The sequence below is a fragment of the Malaclemys terrapin genome, chromosome 5 (assembly GCF_027887155.1).
Source record: "Malaclemys terrapin pileata isolate rMalTer1 chromosome 5, rMalTer1.hap1, whole genome shotgun sequence".
Taxonomy (NCBI): Eukaryota; Metazoa; Chordata; order Testudines; family Emydidae; genus Malaclemys; species Malaclemys terrapin.
In genome coordinates, this window is record NC_071509.1 from 24,636,408 (window position 1) to 24,652,141 (window position 15,734).

Genomic DNA, 15,734 nt, shown 5'->3' on the forward strand with positions numbered 1-15,734 from the left:
AGGAACAATTGATAAGCACACTCCCACGGAGCCAGATACTGAAGAATATCTTATAAAGCTAGACACCTGGAAGATCTAGTGACAGCCTACAATCCCCTGGTGCAATCATGTTTGCGATAAAGAAACAAATACTTCTTCAAAACTGGTCACGTTGAACAAGGTGAAATACCGCCCCAAGCTGAAAGTGCAGTTTCAATATATTCCTGCTAACCCTTTAACTTCACTCCCTCGAGCATCTGCCTTTCAGGAATGATGGTTGTTGGAGGCAAGTGTGGGTATGCATTAATCATAAACAGGCTATTCTCCAATAGCCGAGAAAATCAACTCCTTTATGCAGTAGTTTAATGAGAGAGTCTAGGGAGATGGAAGTTTCACATAGCCAGAGCTCAAGGGTGGGACAGCTCAATTCTCAGTCATCACCATTATTTATTTGTATTACAGTAGCATCTAGAGCCCTAGTCGAGGATCAGGGCCCCATTGTACTAGCTCTTGTACTAACAGAAAAGACAATCCCTTCTCCACAGCTCTTACACTCTGGGGAGGGAGGACAAATAATAATAACAACATGAGCATGTTTTTGCATGGACTATCACTGCACACAATGTAGCTTGCCACCTTCCTAGCCTACACACATTAGCCCAAGGATGATAAAAAACATGCGCACTGTCCCCACTGGGGACAGGGACACCCTTTTGCTTTCCAACAACTGGCCCTGGGGACTGGACTTCTACCGCATTGTCATAGAGCAGGGAGGAAAATGGTTGTCCCATTCAGCAAAAATTTAAGATTAAAAAAAACAAAAAACCCTTCTCATTCCAAATCAGGACAAAAAGTAAAAAAAAAAAAAAAATCTCAAAAAATTTTGGGAGCTGGAAATACATTTTTTTTTATTTAGGTCAATTGAAATATTTTGATAATTTTGACTCAACTTTTTGAAGTTTAAATTTAGTAGATATTGAAGCAGACATTTTGACTCAAAAAAGAAACTTTTCATTTTTAAAATGTCAAAACATCCCTGTTTGATAGGGTTACCATACGTCCGGTTTTTCCCGGACATGTCTGGCTTTTCGGCACTCAAAACCCCGTCCGGGGGGAATTGCCAAAAAGCCGAACATGTCCGGGAAAATGCTGGCCGGGCACTTCCCCGCCCGTGGCTGCTCTGCTCCTCCCCTGACTCTTCGGCTCTGTTTAAGAGCCAAGCTGCCCGAGCACTATGGGCTTCAGGCAGCCCCCTTGCCTCCAGGCCCCAGCCGCCGGCCGGGCACTTCCCCTCCCGGGCTCCGGCGGCGCAGGGTCCGGAGGCATGGGGGCTGCCCAAAGCCGGTAGCGCTCGGGCAGCTCGGCTCTTAAACAGAGCCGAAGAGTCAGGGGAGGAGCAGAGCCTCTGGCCACAGCGGCTCTGCTCCTCCCCTGACTCTTCGGCTCTGTTTAAGAGCTGAGCGCTACGGGCTTTGGGCAGCCCCCATGCCTCCGGACCCTGCGCCGCCGGAGCCCGGGAGGGGAAGTGCCCGGCCGGGGGCGCAGGGGCTGCCCAAAGCCCAAGCGCTACCGGCTTCATGGTTTGCCGGGCAGCCTCCAGACCCTGCGCCCCCAGCGGGGCGCTTCCCCTCCCGGGCTCCAGAGGTGGGGAAGGGGCGGAGTTGGGGCGGGACTGGGGTGGGAAATGGGCGGGGCCAGGGCCCCGTGGAGGGTCCTCTTTTTTTATTTGTTTAATATGGTAATCCTACTGTTTGACAATTTTGAAACTTGTTTTCCAATAATTTTTCAAATTGGGAATTTTGTTGAAATCAACCCTGTTTTGCAAACTGTTGTGAGTTTGCTGAATTGACATTTTGAGCCAAAAAACACCCAAACAAACAGTACATTGAAAAACTCCTGCCCAGCTCTAATTGTCCATGTAGCTCAACTATCAGGCATGTGCTTAAAAAGGAAGACATAAGAGAGACAGATCTCAGGGGAAATTGGCAGGGACATGTATAAATTGTTAATTTACTGATTCCATCTAAAAGAACAAAATATTAACAAACAATGTCATTTTAAACAATGCATAAAAATGAGCTTTAACCCTTTGGAATTTAAGTACTTGCCAAATTTATCAAAGTACTTTTAAATTCTCATTATGAAAAAAAATGAATCACAGTTTAATAACAATGACTTTTCTACAGTTTTATTTTTGGAGGACCTGGGGTAATGAAGAAAGAGAAACTGGAGGAAATTCAGAAAAGAACTATTCTCTCTCTGTCTGTATTTATAATAATGGGTTAGTCACCATGGTACCTAGGTGCCATGATTAGAGAGCTGGCAAGTCTGTTTCAAGAAGGAAGATTTAAGTGAGTTTTACTTAATGAAACAATGACTAAGGGAAAATATGATTACTGTTTAGAAGAATCTGAAGGATATGAAGACTAAGAAGGAAGCAAAATTATTCCAGGTGGTGTAATGGAGTAACTAGGAATAATGAGACAAAAATAAGAGAAAAATTTAAGTTGAATTACCAAAAAAAAAAAAAAAGGACACTGTCTTAACAGCAAGAACTCAGACTTTTGAATAATCTGCCTACAGATGTGACAGAAGCCCAGTCACTTAAGATATCGACTGAACTAAGTGCTACAAGATCCACTCATGGGAACAAGCATGCATTAGTAGTAGGGTAGACTAAATGACCTCATAGAATTTTTCCATCTCTGATTTCTAGGATTCTGCCATTTTAGTGCATTATGAAGTAGTTGCAAGAAAGCTAAAAATCAACAAGGCTATAGAAAATCTAATTTATTTTAGGTACATAAGTGGCTCCCACTACCATAGTATCTGAGCACCTCACAATCTTTAATGCATTTATTGATCCTTGCAACAATCCCGTGAGGTAGGAAAGTACCATTATCCCCATTTTACTGGTAGGGAGCTGAGGCACAAAGAGACTAAGTGGCTCTCCCAAGGTCACACAGGTAGTCTGTAGTGAAGCAGGGAATTGAACTGAGTCTCAAGCTGTCCTAAACACTGGACCATACTTCTTACTCCTTCTTAATGTCCTTCAGAATTCTGATTAACTTTCTGTGACAGTGTACCCCATAAGGCTTTATGGGGGGCGGTGCTTATAAATGTATGTATGACATAACTGGAATATGTTTTGTGCTGCCTGTGCCAGGTAACATATCTCCGTAAAGGTTATGGTCTACTATATCTATTCATCCTATTTGTACATATATATATATATATATATATATCATTTTCTACTTGAGGTTAAGAATATGGGCTGTATGCTTGCTTGGTTTCTAAGTAAGCTTTGGGAGGCATTTGGTCAGCTTCTTTAGGAAGGAATTCGCCAGGTTAAGTACCTGATCAGGAAACACTTGGGGAACAATGCATCTTGGAATGCTCCAATCCACATGAGAAGTCTTCCTGGAGACATGCAAGATACCATGTGGACAATGGCGTCGGCCTATAAAGACTGAGTCATGCAGGGGCATGTCACCTGCCCAGGTGACTCCAGAACTCCATCTTGGAGCTGGACTTTGCATAGGAGGGAGGAGGGGGGTCTCCACCCACAAGAGTCTATTTAAACCCGTGGGAGACCCCTCCATTTTGTCTTCAGCTGGCTAAAGAAGGAGCCTCTCCACCCCACCCCACCCCACCCCACCCAGGATACTTGAAGGAGACTGAAACAAAGGACAGTAACTACAGGGGGTGTGAGTGATTGCTGGACCCAGGCTAAAAGGAGATTAGCCTGTAAAAGGGAGTGCTCTGGAACTGGTGAGGAAATTATCTGTATTTAGTTTGATTAGACATAGATTTGCGCATTTTATTTTATTTTGCTTGGTGACTTAGGGTACATCTACACTTACCGGAGGGTCCGGCGGCAGGATATCGATGTTCTGGGATCGATCCCGGAAGTGCTTGCCGTCGACACCGGTACTCCAGCTCGGCGAGAGGAGTACGCGGCATCGACGGGGGAGCCTCCCTGCCGCGTCTGGACCCGCGGTAAGTTCGGACTAAGGTACTTCGAATTCAGCTACGTTAATTTGCGTACCTTAGTCCGAAGTGGGGGGTTAGTGGGAACCAGGCCTTACTTTGTTCTGTCTGTTACTACTTGGAACCACTTAAATCCTACTGTCTGTATTTAATAAAATCACTTTTTATTTAGTAATTAGTCTTTTCACTGCGCTCCATGCATTGCTGAATCAGTCAAAGATACACACTACTGCCAAAAACAGTATAGCATATATATAAAATATTGTTTCTAGCTACGACTATTATTAAAATTTATATAGATATGAATATCACAATACAACATAATTCTAATAATAAACTCATCAATAACAAATGTATCTATTTAGGAAAACTTTTTCAAATGAGTTTGCAACATGTGTCAATGTGTTTACATATCAATGTGTAAAAGGGGGATCTGTTTGTGCAAATGCTAGGTGTACCTTACACAATCTCTATGCACCAATGCCTACTGCACATGAAAGTCTCATTTTTTCTACCCAGTGGGTGTATGAAGGATTAAATTGTACATTGCAAGATTGCTCTTTGGGGCAGGAAGCATCTTTCTGTCTATATTTGTTCAGTGCCTAGCACAATGGAGTCTTGTTCCATGACTGGAGCTCCTAGATACAACCCAATGCAAATAATATAATAAGAACTGAGGAACCAGTTGGATCACTTAACCGTTCATTCTAGACATTTTGGTTATTTAAAGGTGTCAATTTTTTGTAAAGAAGGTTCTGATATGTTATGGTGTCAACCAGACTCCACTGAAACACGCTTCCAACTTGTTTTTTGTTTGTATAAATGAAGTTTTATTTGCAGTTGCAACAAGGACTCTACTTACGTTATATGACATATTCTTTCTTTATCTTAATGCTAATCTAGTTGGCCTTAATTGACAGAGTGATAGTAACACTATTTGGGAATATACTAGAGGTTCAGACCTCTGGTGGTACAAAGTTTTCCTCAGTTTGAAGAAGTGTCACTGCCTATCTCCTGGCCTCCCCAATATCAATGTGTCCAGTGAACACATACACACTGAAAGTGTCTATTCAGAAGGGACAGTCCCTGTTCTTCAGTAAAATAATCATCATTTTCCCTACTTCTTCCTTCCAAAAGATTCTCCTACTCACTGAATATCAGTAGCATTAAAAGGAGTTTTCTCATTTCCCTCTCCAAACGTCTCTATTTATAGGTGTCTAACATTGTCAAGTCTGTGAAGGGTAGTGTCTGAAATTTCCACTTCATGATATATTCCTGATGCCAAAAGCCTAGATACATCTCTAATGAGATTATAAATCCCGGTTTGGTTTATCCATGCACACACTGTGTGTCTGCAGTATTAGAGATATTACTGTTTTGTATATTATGTCTTTATTATTAGTTTCTATATTTCTTTTACCTCCATTTTCATTTCCCCCTACTCTCTTCCAAGCACGTTGGCTCTGACCATAGCAGTAGGGAGGTACTTCTTTACATTCTGCTCCTCTCCTTGATGAATCAGGTAACTGAAATCTAACATCATCATAGGACCTAATCACATCAGCCATACTATCAGGGGCTCGTTCACCTGCACATCTACCAATGTGATATATGCCATCATGTGCCAGCAATGCCCCTCTGCCATGTACATTGGCCAAACCGGACAGTCTCTATGCAAAAGAATTAATGGACACAAATCTGACATCAGGTATCATAATACTCAAAAACCAGTGGGAAAACACTTTAACCTGTCTGGCCATTCAATGTCAGACCTGCGGGTGGCTATCTTACAACAGAAAAACTTCAAAAACAGACTCCAACGAGAGACTGCTGAGCTGGAATTGATATGCAAACTAGACACAATCAACTCAGGATTGAATAAGGACTGGGAATGCCTGAGCCATTATAAACATTGAATCTATCTCCCCTTGTAAGTATTCTCACACTTCTTATCAAACTGTCTGTACTGGGCTACCTTGATCATCACTTCAAAAGTTTTTTTTCTCTTACTTAATTGGCCTCTCAGAGTTGGTAAGACAACTCCCACCTGTTCATGCTCTCTGTATGTGTGTATATATATCTCCTCAATATTTATTCCACTCTATATGCATCCGAAGAAGTGGGCTGTAGTCCACGAAATCTTATGCTCTAATAAATTTGTTAGTCTCTAAGGTGCCACAAGTACTCCTGTTCTTTTTTCTGAAATCTAATATACCCTTCCCACACACACTCAAAAAAGGGTTAGAGCACACATTTAATGATGAACTTATGGGTCAATTTCAGGAGTCTGCTTGGGAGATGCTGGGGCTGGGTTGTCTGTTTCTACAGAGGTGCTGCCCCCTACCTTCACTTGATAGAATTGTTCAGATACAGAGAACCTCCAAAAGAAAGAAAAAATGGTAAAATGGAGGAAAACATAATACCAACTACAAAGTTTATGTTTTGTTTTATCATTATATTAAACTCTGAATATAATTCAGCCAGTTAAGAGCTCACTAAGAAGCTCAGTGCTTTTGGTGTAAGATTCTGCAAGTCCCTTCAGAATAACTTTGTTTTGATTTTCATCACCGCAAAGAATCTTTAAAAAAAAAAAATCCTCCCTGTGGGGAACTTGCCTTGCAGTCTGTAATACATCTGTCATTTATTAGGTCCAGGAAGTCAGGATTTTTGACTATGTTCTCTTTTTTGTCCCATAAGCAGTAATCTGGCCTTCTTGATAAAGAGAACCAAAAATCACCAAGATGGAGTGCTGCTTAGTTTGGATAAATAGTTACATTCACAGTTACAGATATTGCTACAGGAATATTGAAGTCAATCTTCTTTATGGATTCCAACAGCGCAATTTACTGCAAATTGAACAAAGCAGAAAACCAATTAAATAAAATATCTGCCAAAAGAATACATTTAGTGGTCACTGGATTGTATAAATCATATGTAGTGAAACTGCATTGCAAAAAGTAACATTTTTAAATTAAGCAAAATACTTGTTTATCAAATAATGATAACTGGATTAACGGGGCTGTTAAAGTAGATAAATTCCTATGTATAGTAACTACTGTATATATACACAGCAGACCTTTCTTTGATAAACTACTAAATACTGGATCTTTCTAAAGGTATATAAATGCATTTACTGAATCCCTGTGCTACACATTTATGAGGGCTACACAGGACCAAGACACCAACCTACTGGGCAAATGAGTGACTGCACAGACTTAATATTGTCAAACAAACAAAAAAGGAAGTACAGACACTGTGAAACAAAACTTAAAAACTAGTTGGCTGAAGTCCTGTTCACAACACTTTAGCAGTCTGCACAGAGCATCCAATGACTCAAGATCAAATCTGAATATGAGATTCATTCTTCAAGTATTTCTCTTAATTTTGATTTTTTTTAAAACACAAGTGAACACTAAGGTAAAATAGATAATCCCTATGGGAGTCAGTAAGAGTCCAATACTGTGAAGAAACTGTTTACTTTGTAATCACAGAACACTGAATGGCTTTAAGTTCTCTACTTCTAAAGAATAATTGTTTGTTTAAAGCTTTTCACTAATAAATTATATTCCCCTAAATTGGATACGAACACTGTATCCCTAGTAAACTTTAAAAGCTGCATATTAAATTTAGCACAGCATAAAGATGATATGTACAAATGGCAAACTGTAAATATTGTGAAATACACCCTGATAGAAAAAGTATTGTTACTTTATCAGATAAGTGACTACCAATCAATAACTCTTGTGGACGTTAATGGCACATTGTGCAACCCAGCAGTCAAGCCTCCAGTTTATGATTTTTTAGGACAGGTTAGTAAATTAGTTCCACTTGCAAGAACTTTTTGTTGGAAGTAGAAGTGCAAGACAGATCTTGCACTTTCAAAGCAACAGGGGAAGGGGAAGTGCAAACATTGACTGTAGAAATGAACTAACCAACTAAGCTATTGACATTAAAAGTACCAGCTTTGCAAGGCTTGCATCCCCAACAATGTTTTTTGACTCGACAGACTACTGTCAGAAAAGGTCAGGAACAAGCTTGCTGTTTATGGAATTTATAAATAATTAATTCTTCAGAATACAAAACAAAGTAATGAGGACACAAAACAGGAAGCAATTTACATGGCTCCCTATATTAACAGAACGAGGAAGTGTTCAGTGATCTTCCTAGATATTCAAACTCACTTTACAACCATTGCAACTGTATACGCTCCTCTGCTATCAAACCTAACATTTCCTTAATTCTGAAAAATAACTACACTAAGAAAGGATAACAAAAGTACACAACTGAGTTCTAAAGCAGAGAAAAGAGGGGGTAAAGGACACATTTAATTTATGGCCTCCTCATGCTACTACAAATTAAGCACTTCCTTTGAAGCACAGTAGGATTTACAAGATGAGCACAGAGCTTTTTAAAATTTATTTACATCAAGCAGTCTAAGCCCTTTCCAAGTTTGTTTATTTGTCCTTGATCCACACATGAGTGTTCCATGGCAGCGCATTCAATGAACTACTCATGCAGGTGAACAACCTTCTGAGAAACAGCTGCCCACTCACCATTTATGATTATTTGTCTCTCCATCAGGGAGCTCAAGGGAATAATCCTACTGTGTGTTTCTCCTTTATTTATTTTACAAGGTAAGGTGTTTAACAGGATATTTGATTGTCTAGAGCTCATTGCTGTCAAATTTTCAACCACCACTCCTGTAAAGTGCGAGAGAACTAGTTTAGTGCCTGAGCCTACAAAGTGCTGAGTGCCTCCAAAGAAGTTCCCACCATCCTCAGGCATAGGTACAGGAACAATGGGTGCAGGGAGTTCTGCCACACCCTCTTGCTTGAAGTATTAATAACAAGGTCTCTGCCTTCAGCACTCCCTGTATAAAAATTGTTCCAGCACCATTGTCCTCAGGTTACGTCCACACTGCAGCTGGGAGGTGTGATTCCCAGTGCAGGTAGGCAGACCCACACAAGCTCTGCTGGAACTAGCATGCTAAAAATAGTAGCATGGGTGGCGGCTCATGCTAGCCGCCCGAATCCAAGCCTGCCTCACCCTCTGCATCCAAATTTGGGTGGCTAGCCCAAGCCACCACCTGTGCCGCAACCCCCACACTGCTATTTTTATGGTGGTAATTCAAGTAAAGCTAGAATGAGTGTATGTGAACTGAAAAATGACACTTCACAGCTGCAGTGTAAACATACCCTCAGTGGCGTCTGAAAGTGCTCAGCACCTCACAAGGAGGCACTCAAGGCCTCATCTAAAGTCCATTGTTACCAATGGGAATCTTTCCATTGAGTTCAGTGGGCTTTGGATCAGGCCTTCAGTAGCTTCTGGCTCCATCCTTCCCTACTGAGGTCGAGTGGAGTTATGACATTATTACAATGGTGAAGGATAAGGCACAAGGTTGGTAACCATTTCTACTAATTTCTTCACTTAGATTATTGTTCCTTGCTCCAAATACTTATCAGAAGTTAATCAAAAGCTCCTCCTGCTTTCTAACACGGATATAGGGCCTGAACCAGAGCCCAATGACGTCTCCCACAGACTTCAATGGATTGTAAAATGGGTCCTTGGTTAAATTCGATAGTATTTTTTGTTGCCTGAGGTATTTAAACTCACAAGAGAGTGAAGAACAGTGACATTTGCTTATATCATTTTCATCTCATCCTTACTGCATGAACTTGACACACTTCCACTTTTCTCAGACAGACCTGTTCTGTACCTTCTTTGCAATCCTCGGATCACTTCTTTGTAGCAGCTTTTGGTTCCTCATTATTTTATCAACTCTCATTCTACAACACAACCAACCAAACATGTTAGCAGACAAGTCTAATGAATCAGAGGGGATGAAAATTCCTGCCACCTACCTATTTTTTAAAAGCATGCTAAGCAAAGGAACTAGGTGCTCAGGTGTCTGGTAATGGGATATAGAGCCTGTCACCTCCAGGTCATTGGTCCAGCCCACTGTGGGACAGTCCAGCCGACAGCGGATATGCTGAATGGCATGATTTCAAATAGCACAGCACAACTAAACATTTTTGTCACTGAATTAGTAAATACAGTAGAGAACATCTATTTGCACTAATGATGTGGAGTCCTGCCACACATTAATGAATTTAGTAAACTAATAAGTGCACAAACAATAAAAGAATAAGATAATGCATCAACTATATTCCATTCTGACAGTGTAATGTATTTTTGCTACTGAGGAAAGTACTTCATCATATACTCGTACACACGTTGTAGAATATCATGAAAAAATAATGAAATCTTAGCAATACAAGCTAACACTGCAGCATCTGCTATTAAATCTTTGCAGAGAGATGGGGAGAGACCACTCGTTTTAAGTGCGGATTGTAGTGTGTGGATTAGCAAGGTATTTGTTTTAGAGCACAAGAGTACTTTGCATGAAAGCTGTTACATTTTTTGTATGTAGAAATCTGAACTGGAGCCAACTTTTTTAATAGTGATCTCTTCAAGAAAGAAAAATAGCCCTAAAAGCCTGCAAGCACTGACCATGAAAAGAAATGGCATTATTTTGAAAGCAGAAACAGGGAAAGGACAAGTCTAGAGAAATAGATGCTGCTGATGATTTGCAATACTTTCTATGAAAAGAAAATGGCTATCAGTGCACATTTCCCTCCTAAGTAAATCAGAAACCGGGTGTCAAGCTTTGTGATGCTAACTCCAACTCGGACACATGAAAATACCAGATTATATAATAAGCATTAACACAAGCAGCCAGCCTGCTCACTGGACAGCTCTTGTTCTTGTGTGACCCACTAGCAGAGCTGGCAGAAAGTGGATTTGACAACCCAAAGGGGAAGATGTTAATCCATACATTTATGGGAAATACAACACATGCTTTCTGAACTGTGTCAAGTTTAACGAACACTATGCATAATTTGCAAAGCTCAAGTTCAAACAAAGGCCAGGATCTCAGCTGATCTACCATAAAATAAAGCAGTGATTTTCCAGAAATACTAAAATCTTGAGGAGAAAATCATTCTAGATTTTTCATAACAAGATTTCACTGCCTATGTAGTTATATAGACATTACACAATGCCTGGTGCTGTGTAATATTTACCTATGTTACACAGTGTTATGAAATAATGTCTTACTGCAGGATAAATTCAGAAGCAGCAAATCCCAGAAACCATCTGTACAAATATATACCCATCATCTGTGGATATAAAAGAAATAAAGACAAGATTGAATATTAGTTAAAAACAGATAATGAGCTAAATCAATGGAATTACCCCAGCAGAGACGTTGGCCTCATATAATTTGTTAATTTAAATATTACAAAGTCACACACTGCTTTAAATCTGACAAAGTTCTGAAACTTGGTGTACATACAAAAAAGCATCAGTGTCAGCAAGATATTTGTATAAAACTTCAATCAGTACATGAGAAGCCAGCTTGTTAAAAGATTCAAAAATGGGCAAGTATAATGAAGTATAATGGATATATTAAAATAAAGTTTCACCATTCATTTACACCATAGGACAGAATGGGTCCCCTGGGTTTCTGAGCTGACAGATCAAGACACCTGACTCCATAAACTCTATTCATTTTGACCAAATCAAACAGTGGAGCCTTCATTTGTGTGCTCCTTGCACAGGTGAGACCAGACCAGGGTCAGCTGTTGCACTGAGCGATAGAGCTCAGTTTTCAGCGGCAAGAGAGGGTGCTAAAGGTTTGACCAAAAATAAAGTGTAACTTTGAAATGAGACAGAATAACAGCGGTGAGGGTCACGGTGAGGCTGGAAAGCTGAGTGGGTGTGTAAGCGCTAGATGGAAGTGTTCAACCTGGAGCATCCCCACCACTCGTGCCCTTTACCCCTGCGCGTTAGCAGGCCCAAGAATGAAGCTCAAACTGAGAGCAATGACCCGGCGCTACTGCGCGCGTCTTCCGACTTCATTTAGCCGCGTGAGAACAATTTACAACCAAGTGCCTCTGCTGTGTTTTTTTACCCTCTCCGGCCTTTTAGCAAACGCCTCGCACACGGGCCAGCGATTAGAAGCAGGCGATTGATTTGAGGTGAATCGATTGAGCCTCGACAATTTAATCTGGCACTTTTATGAAGGGCTGGAGGGGATAATGCTCTAGCCGCAGCTCTCTCCCTCTCCTCCCCCACCACACTGGGTGGGTGTGACCGGCCACCAGGCGTCTCCTGGAGCTGCCCACAGCCGCCCGAGGATAACAGACTGAAACAACTTTCCATCCCTCGGGCCCGATCCCCCCCAGAAGTCACCCCCAACCTGCCCCTTCGCCCAGCGGCCAATGTAGCCCGAGTAGCGCTGCGGGCCAGGGGAGGCAGCCCGAGCCCGGGAGACCTGCTCCAGGTGCAGCAGCACCCCCCAGCCCCTCTCTCCATCTATGTGCGGGATGCACGCTGCAAACTTTCCAAACTTTCCCGGGAAGTCGCTCAACCGGGATGGGGCTTCCTGCTGCCGCTGCCCCCGGTCTGCTCTCTCTTCCTCCCGGCCCCTCTAAATCAGGGCGACCCTCTTTCCTCCCCGGCCGGAGTATCGGCGTGGCCAAGGAGGAGGCGACTAGTTTCCGCCCGGGACCTGCCTGAGCCCCAGCCGGAGATGCACTTGTCACCCGCCGCCTCCAGCCTCGCACGCAGGGGCTGCATTGCTGCGCCCACTCCAGAGTCCCAGACCCCGCGGCAAGGCTCCCCCGGGCAGCGGGGTGGGGAAGGGAGCGGCTACCGTAATACAGCGCGGAGGACTGGGGCCATATAGTTACACCGCAGGGGCGGCAGCTGCTGGGCTCTCCGCTGGGGGGTGCGATGCCTTCCGCCCCCCCGGGCTGGATGGCTTTGACTGGGGAGGGACCCCTACTTACACTGCTGTTCTCGCCCGTCCAGTGCACCATCGCCTGGTTGTGAGACGCGTCCCCTTTGAGCACGAAGGAGGTGCTGATCAGAGAGACCTGCTCCCTGGCTGGGTGGGAGGAGGTGGAGGATGCTCTCCTGGAGCGACTCCCCGCAGCAGCCCCCACGCCTTCGCCAGCGCGCCCCAGCGCACTAGCCTCCTCCCGGCCGCCGCCTCCGCCGCGGAACAGCAGCTCCCGCGGGTTCCTTCTTGCCCGGGTCACCCAGCTGGAGCTCTGGCCGCCCCACTGCTCCGAGGGGCGCGCAGCCCAGCAGGCACCGAGCAGCAGCAGCAGCGCCAGGCTAGGGGCTGTCCTGGGGAGGGTCCCTGTTGGAGACACGAGTGGCCCCCTTTGCGCCATGCTCGCCTTCGGATGTGCTAGTGACAGGCTGGGATGTGAATGTGAGACAGATACACAGCCTCCGGAGGGGGGAGGGAGGGGAGGAAGGCAGGGTTTGTAACCAAAGCGAGGGTTTACACTGGAAACAACGTGCTCGGGACTCCTCTCCCAGCCAAGGAGAGGCGCCGCCATCTGCTGGCTCCTCTCTGAAGCCCAAGGCGCAGGCAGCCTCAGAGCCCAGCACAGCCGCACATAATGTACTGGGAAGGCTTGGGAAGGCTGGGTCCCACCCACCCCCAGACTCCCTGTGCGATCATTCGTGGCCCTGGGTTGGGGGCCGCTCCCTGCTGCAAATAATGGACATCGGGATGACAGGAGCAGCGCTGCTGGCTGTTACATCCTGCCTTGCAAAATCAAACTCCTGCAGTTCTTGAATGTTCTTTGTGTGTGAATGCCCCCCAGAAGTGAACAGAACCACTCCACGCTGTCCCAAGTTACTCCATCCTCTAGGCTTCAAAGTGTGTCTAGGGGACGGCCTCTGTCGTTTCTGTTGGAGGGTGGATTATTTTGTCACGTGAACTGTCCTTCTTGTGCTCAGCCTTATACCAGTATAAGTCCTCGATAAATAATGGTGTGGGTGTGTATATAATTACACACACACAAGACACATTAAAAGAGCATTAAGGTTGCAAAGTCAAGCACTCAAACATTAGGAATTGCCAGAATTAAGGTTGTCTGTGCAACCTTAATTCCACCCCCTTGTGTATATGCATATGATAAAAATACTTTAATTCAGCAGTTCTCAAACTGTGGGCCAGGACCCCAATGTGGGTCACGACTCAGTTTTAATGAGGTTGCCAGGGCTGACATTAGACTTCCTGGTGCCTAGGACTGAAGGAGAAGCCCGAGCCCCAGGGCCCAAGCCCAGGCCCAAGCCCACGCCTAAGCCCAAGGGCTTCAGCCCTGGGCGTGGGACTCAGGCTTTGGCTTCAGCCCTGGGCAGCGGGCAGGGCCGGCTTTAAGCCAATTCAGCCGAATCGGCTGAATTGGGCCCCACGCCTAAGAGGGCCCCGCAGCTGTCCACTCCGCCCCCAGCTCACTTCCCTCTCCTCCCCTCCCCTGGTGACTGCTCCACCCCCTGTTCCTCCCCCTCCCCTGCTTCCCGCGAATCAGATGTTCGCGGGAAGTCTGAAAAGGAGCAGGCGGCGGCAGCAACAGGTAAGGGGGGGGGCGCGAGGAGGGCTCCTGGGAGGCGCGGCACGGCCCAGTCTGGCCCTGGCCGAGCGGCCCCGGCGGCTCTGGCTCCAGCCCGGCACGGGCCCCAGGACAGCGGCCCCAGTACCGGCCGAGCATCCCCAGCACGGTCCCACGGCTCCGGGCCCGGCCGAGCACCCCCGGCCCTGGCTCGGGCCCCGGGGCGCCAGCCCGGCCCCGGCCCGAACACCTCTGGCTCAGGCCCCGGTGGCTCTGGCTCAGGTCCCGGGGCGCCGGCCCCGGGCCCAGCTGAGCGGGCCCAGCCAAGCACCCCCGGCCCGGCTCCGGCCCCACGGCTCCGGCCCCGGCCGAGCACCCCTGGCCCGGCTCCGGCCCCGGCCGAGCACCCCCAGCCCGGCTCGGGCCCTGGGGCGCTGGCCCGAGCGGCCCGAGCCCCGAGCAGCCCCGGCAGCTCTGGCTCGGGCCCCGGGCCGAGCGACTCCGGCCTGGCCCCAGCCCCAGCAGCTCCGGCCCGGACCCAAACCCCACAACCCCAGCCCGCGCGGGGCCCAATCCCAGCTCTTGGTAAGGCCGGCCCTGGCAGCGGGGCTCAGATTACAGGCCCCCCACGCGGGGCTGAAGCCCTTTGGCTTTGGCCCCACTGCCCCGGGAGGCAGGGCTTGGGCAGTCTCAGGTTTCGGTCCCCTCTCCTGGGATTGTGTAGTAATTTTTTGTTGTCAGAAAGGGGGGGGACAAGGTGTTTGACAAACCGCTGCTTTAATTACATGATCATATATTTTTCCATAGGACCCCTACTCATTCAGTACACTGCACAGGATGGAGGGTGTTCAATTAAAGAGCAGGTATTCAATATTTTTTATCCTCGTTGTTCATTGCGTGGCCTTCGCTGTTAGTTATAGCACACTAGTCAAACCTTGCTCTGAAGACAGAATTATTAATTTCCTCAAGGGCTTTCCCATGGAATCATCGCTATAGTATTGGAGTGCTTCACAAACATTTTATCTTCACAATATCTCTATGATGGGAGATGGTGGTATTATCTCCCCTTTTACAGATGGGAAACTGAGGACAGAGAAACTAAGTCAAAAGTGTCCACTACTTCTAGGTGCCCAACTTGATAGATCTAGGATCTGATTTTTCAGAATATTAAGCAATATGCGGCACTTTATGTAATCAAGCACAGCTCCAAGCGACTTCAATGGTCGCTGAATGTCTCAGTCACCTTGTGCAGCCAGTCCCAGTCTTTTCCTGTTACCCTTCCCCATCCCCATCCCCTGGCTCCAGTCTATCACCATTTCCCTCACGACTCCCAGTTCCAAAATTCCCTTC

At 45.6% G+C, this 15,734-nt stretch overlaps 1 protein-coding gene across 2 annotated transcripts in view; it reads right to left on the reverse strand.

The window, feature by feature from the left end:
* SORCS2 (sortilin related VPS10 domain containing receptor 2) overlaps window positions 1–13,382 on the reverse strand; it is an 818,166-nt gene extending 804,784 nt beyond the window's left edge. The window contains exon 1 of one of the 2 annotated variants that reach the window (XM_054030250.1): window positions 12,822–13,382. In XM_054030250.1, coding sequence (XP_053886225.1) covers window positions 12,822–13,382 — 561 coding nt within the window. The remainder of the gene's footprint in view (window positions 1–12,821) is intronic. The other variant, XM_054030251.1, reaches the window with a different exon arrangement.
* Between the last annotated feature and the right edge of the window lie 2,352 nt (window positions 13,383–15,734).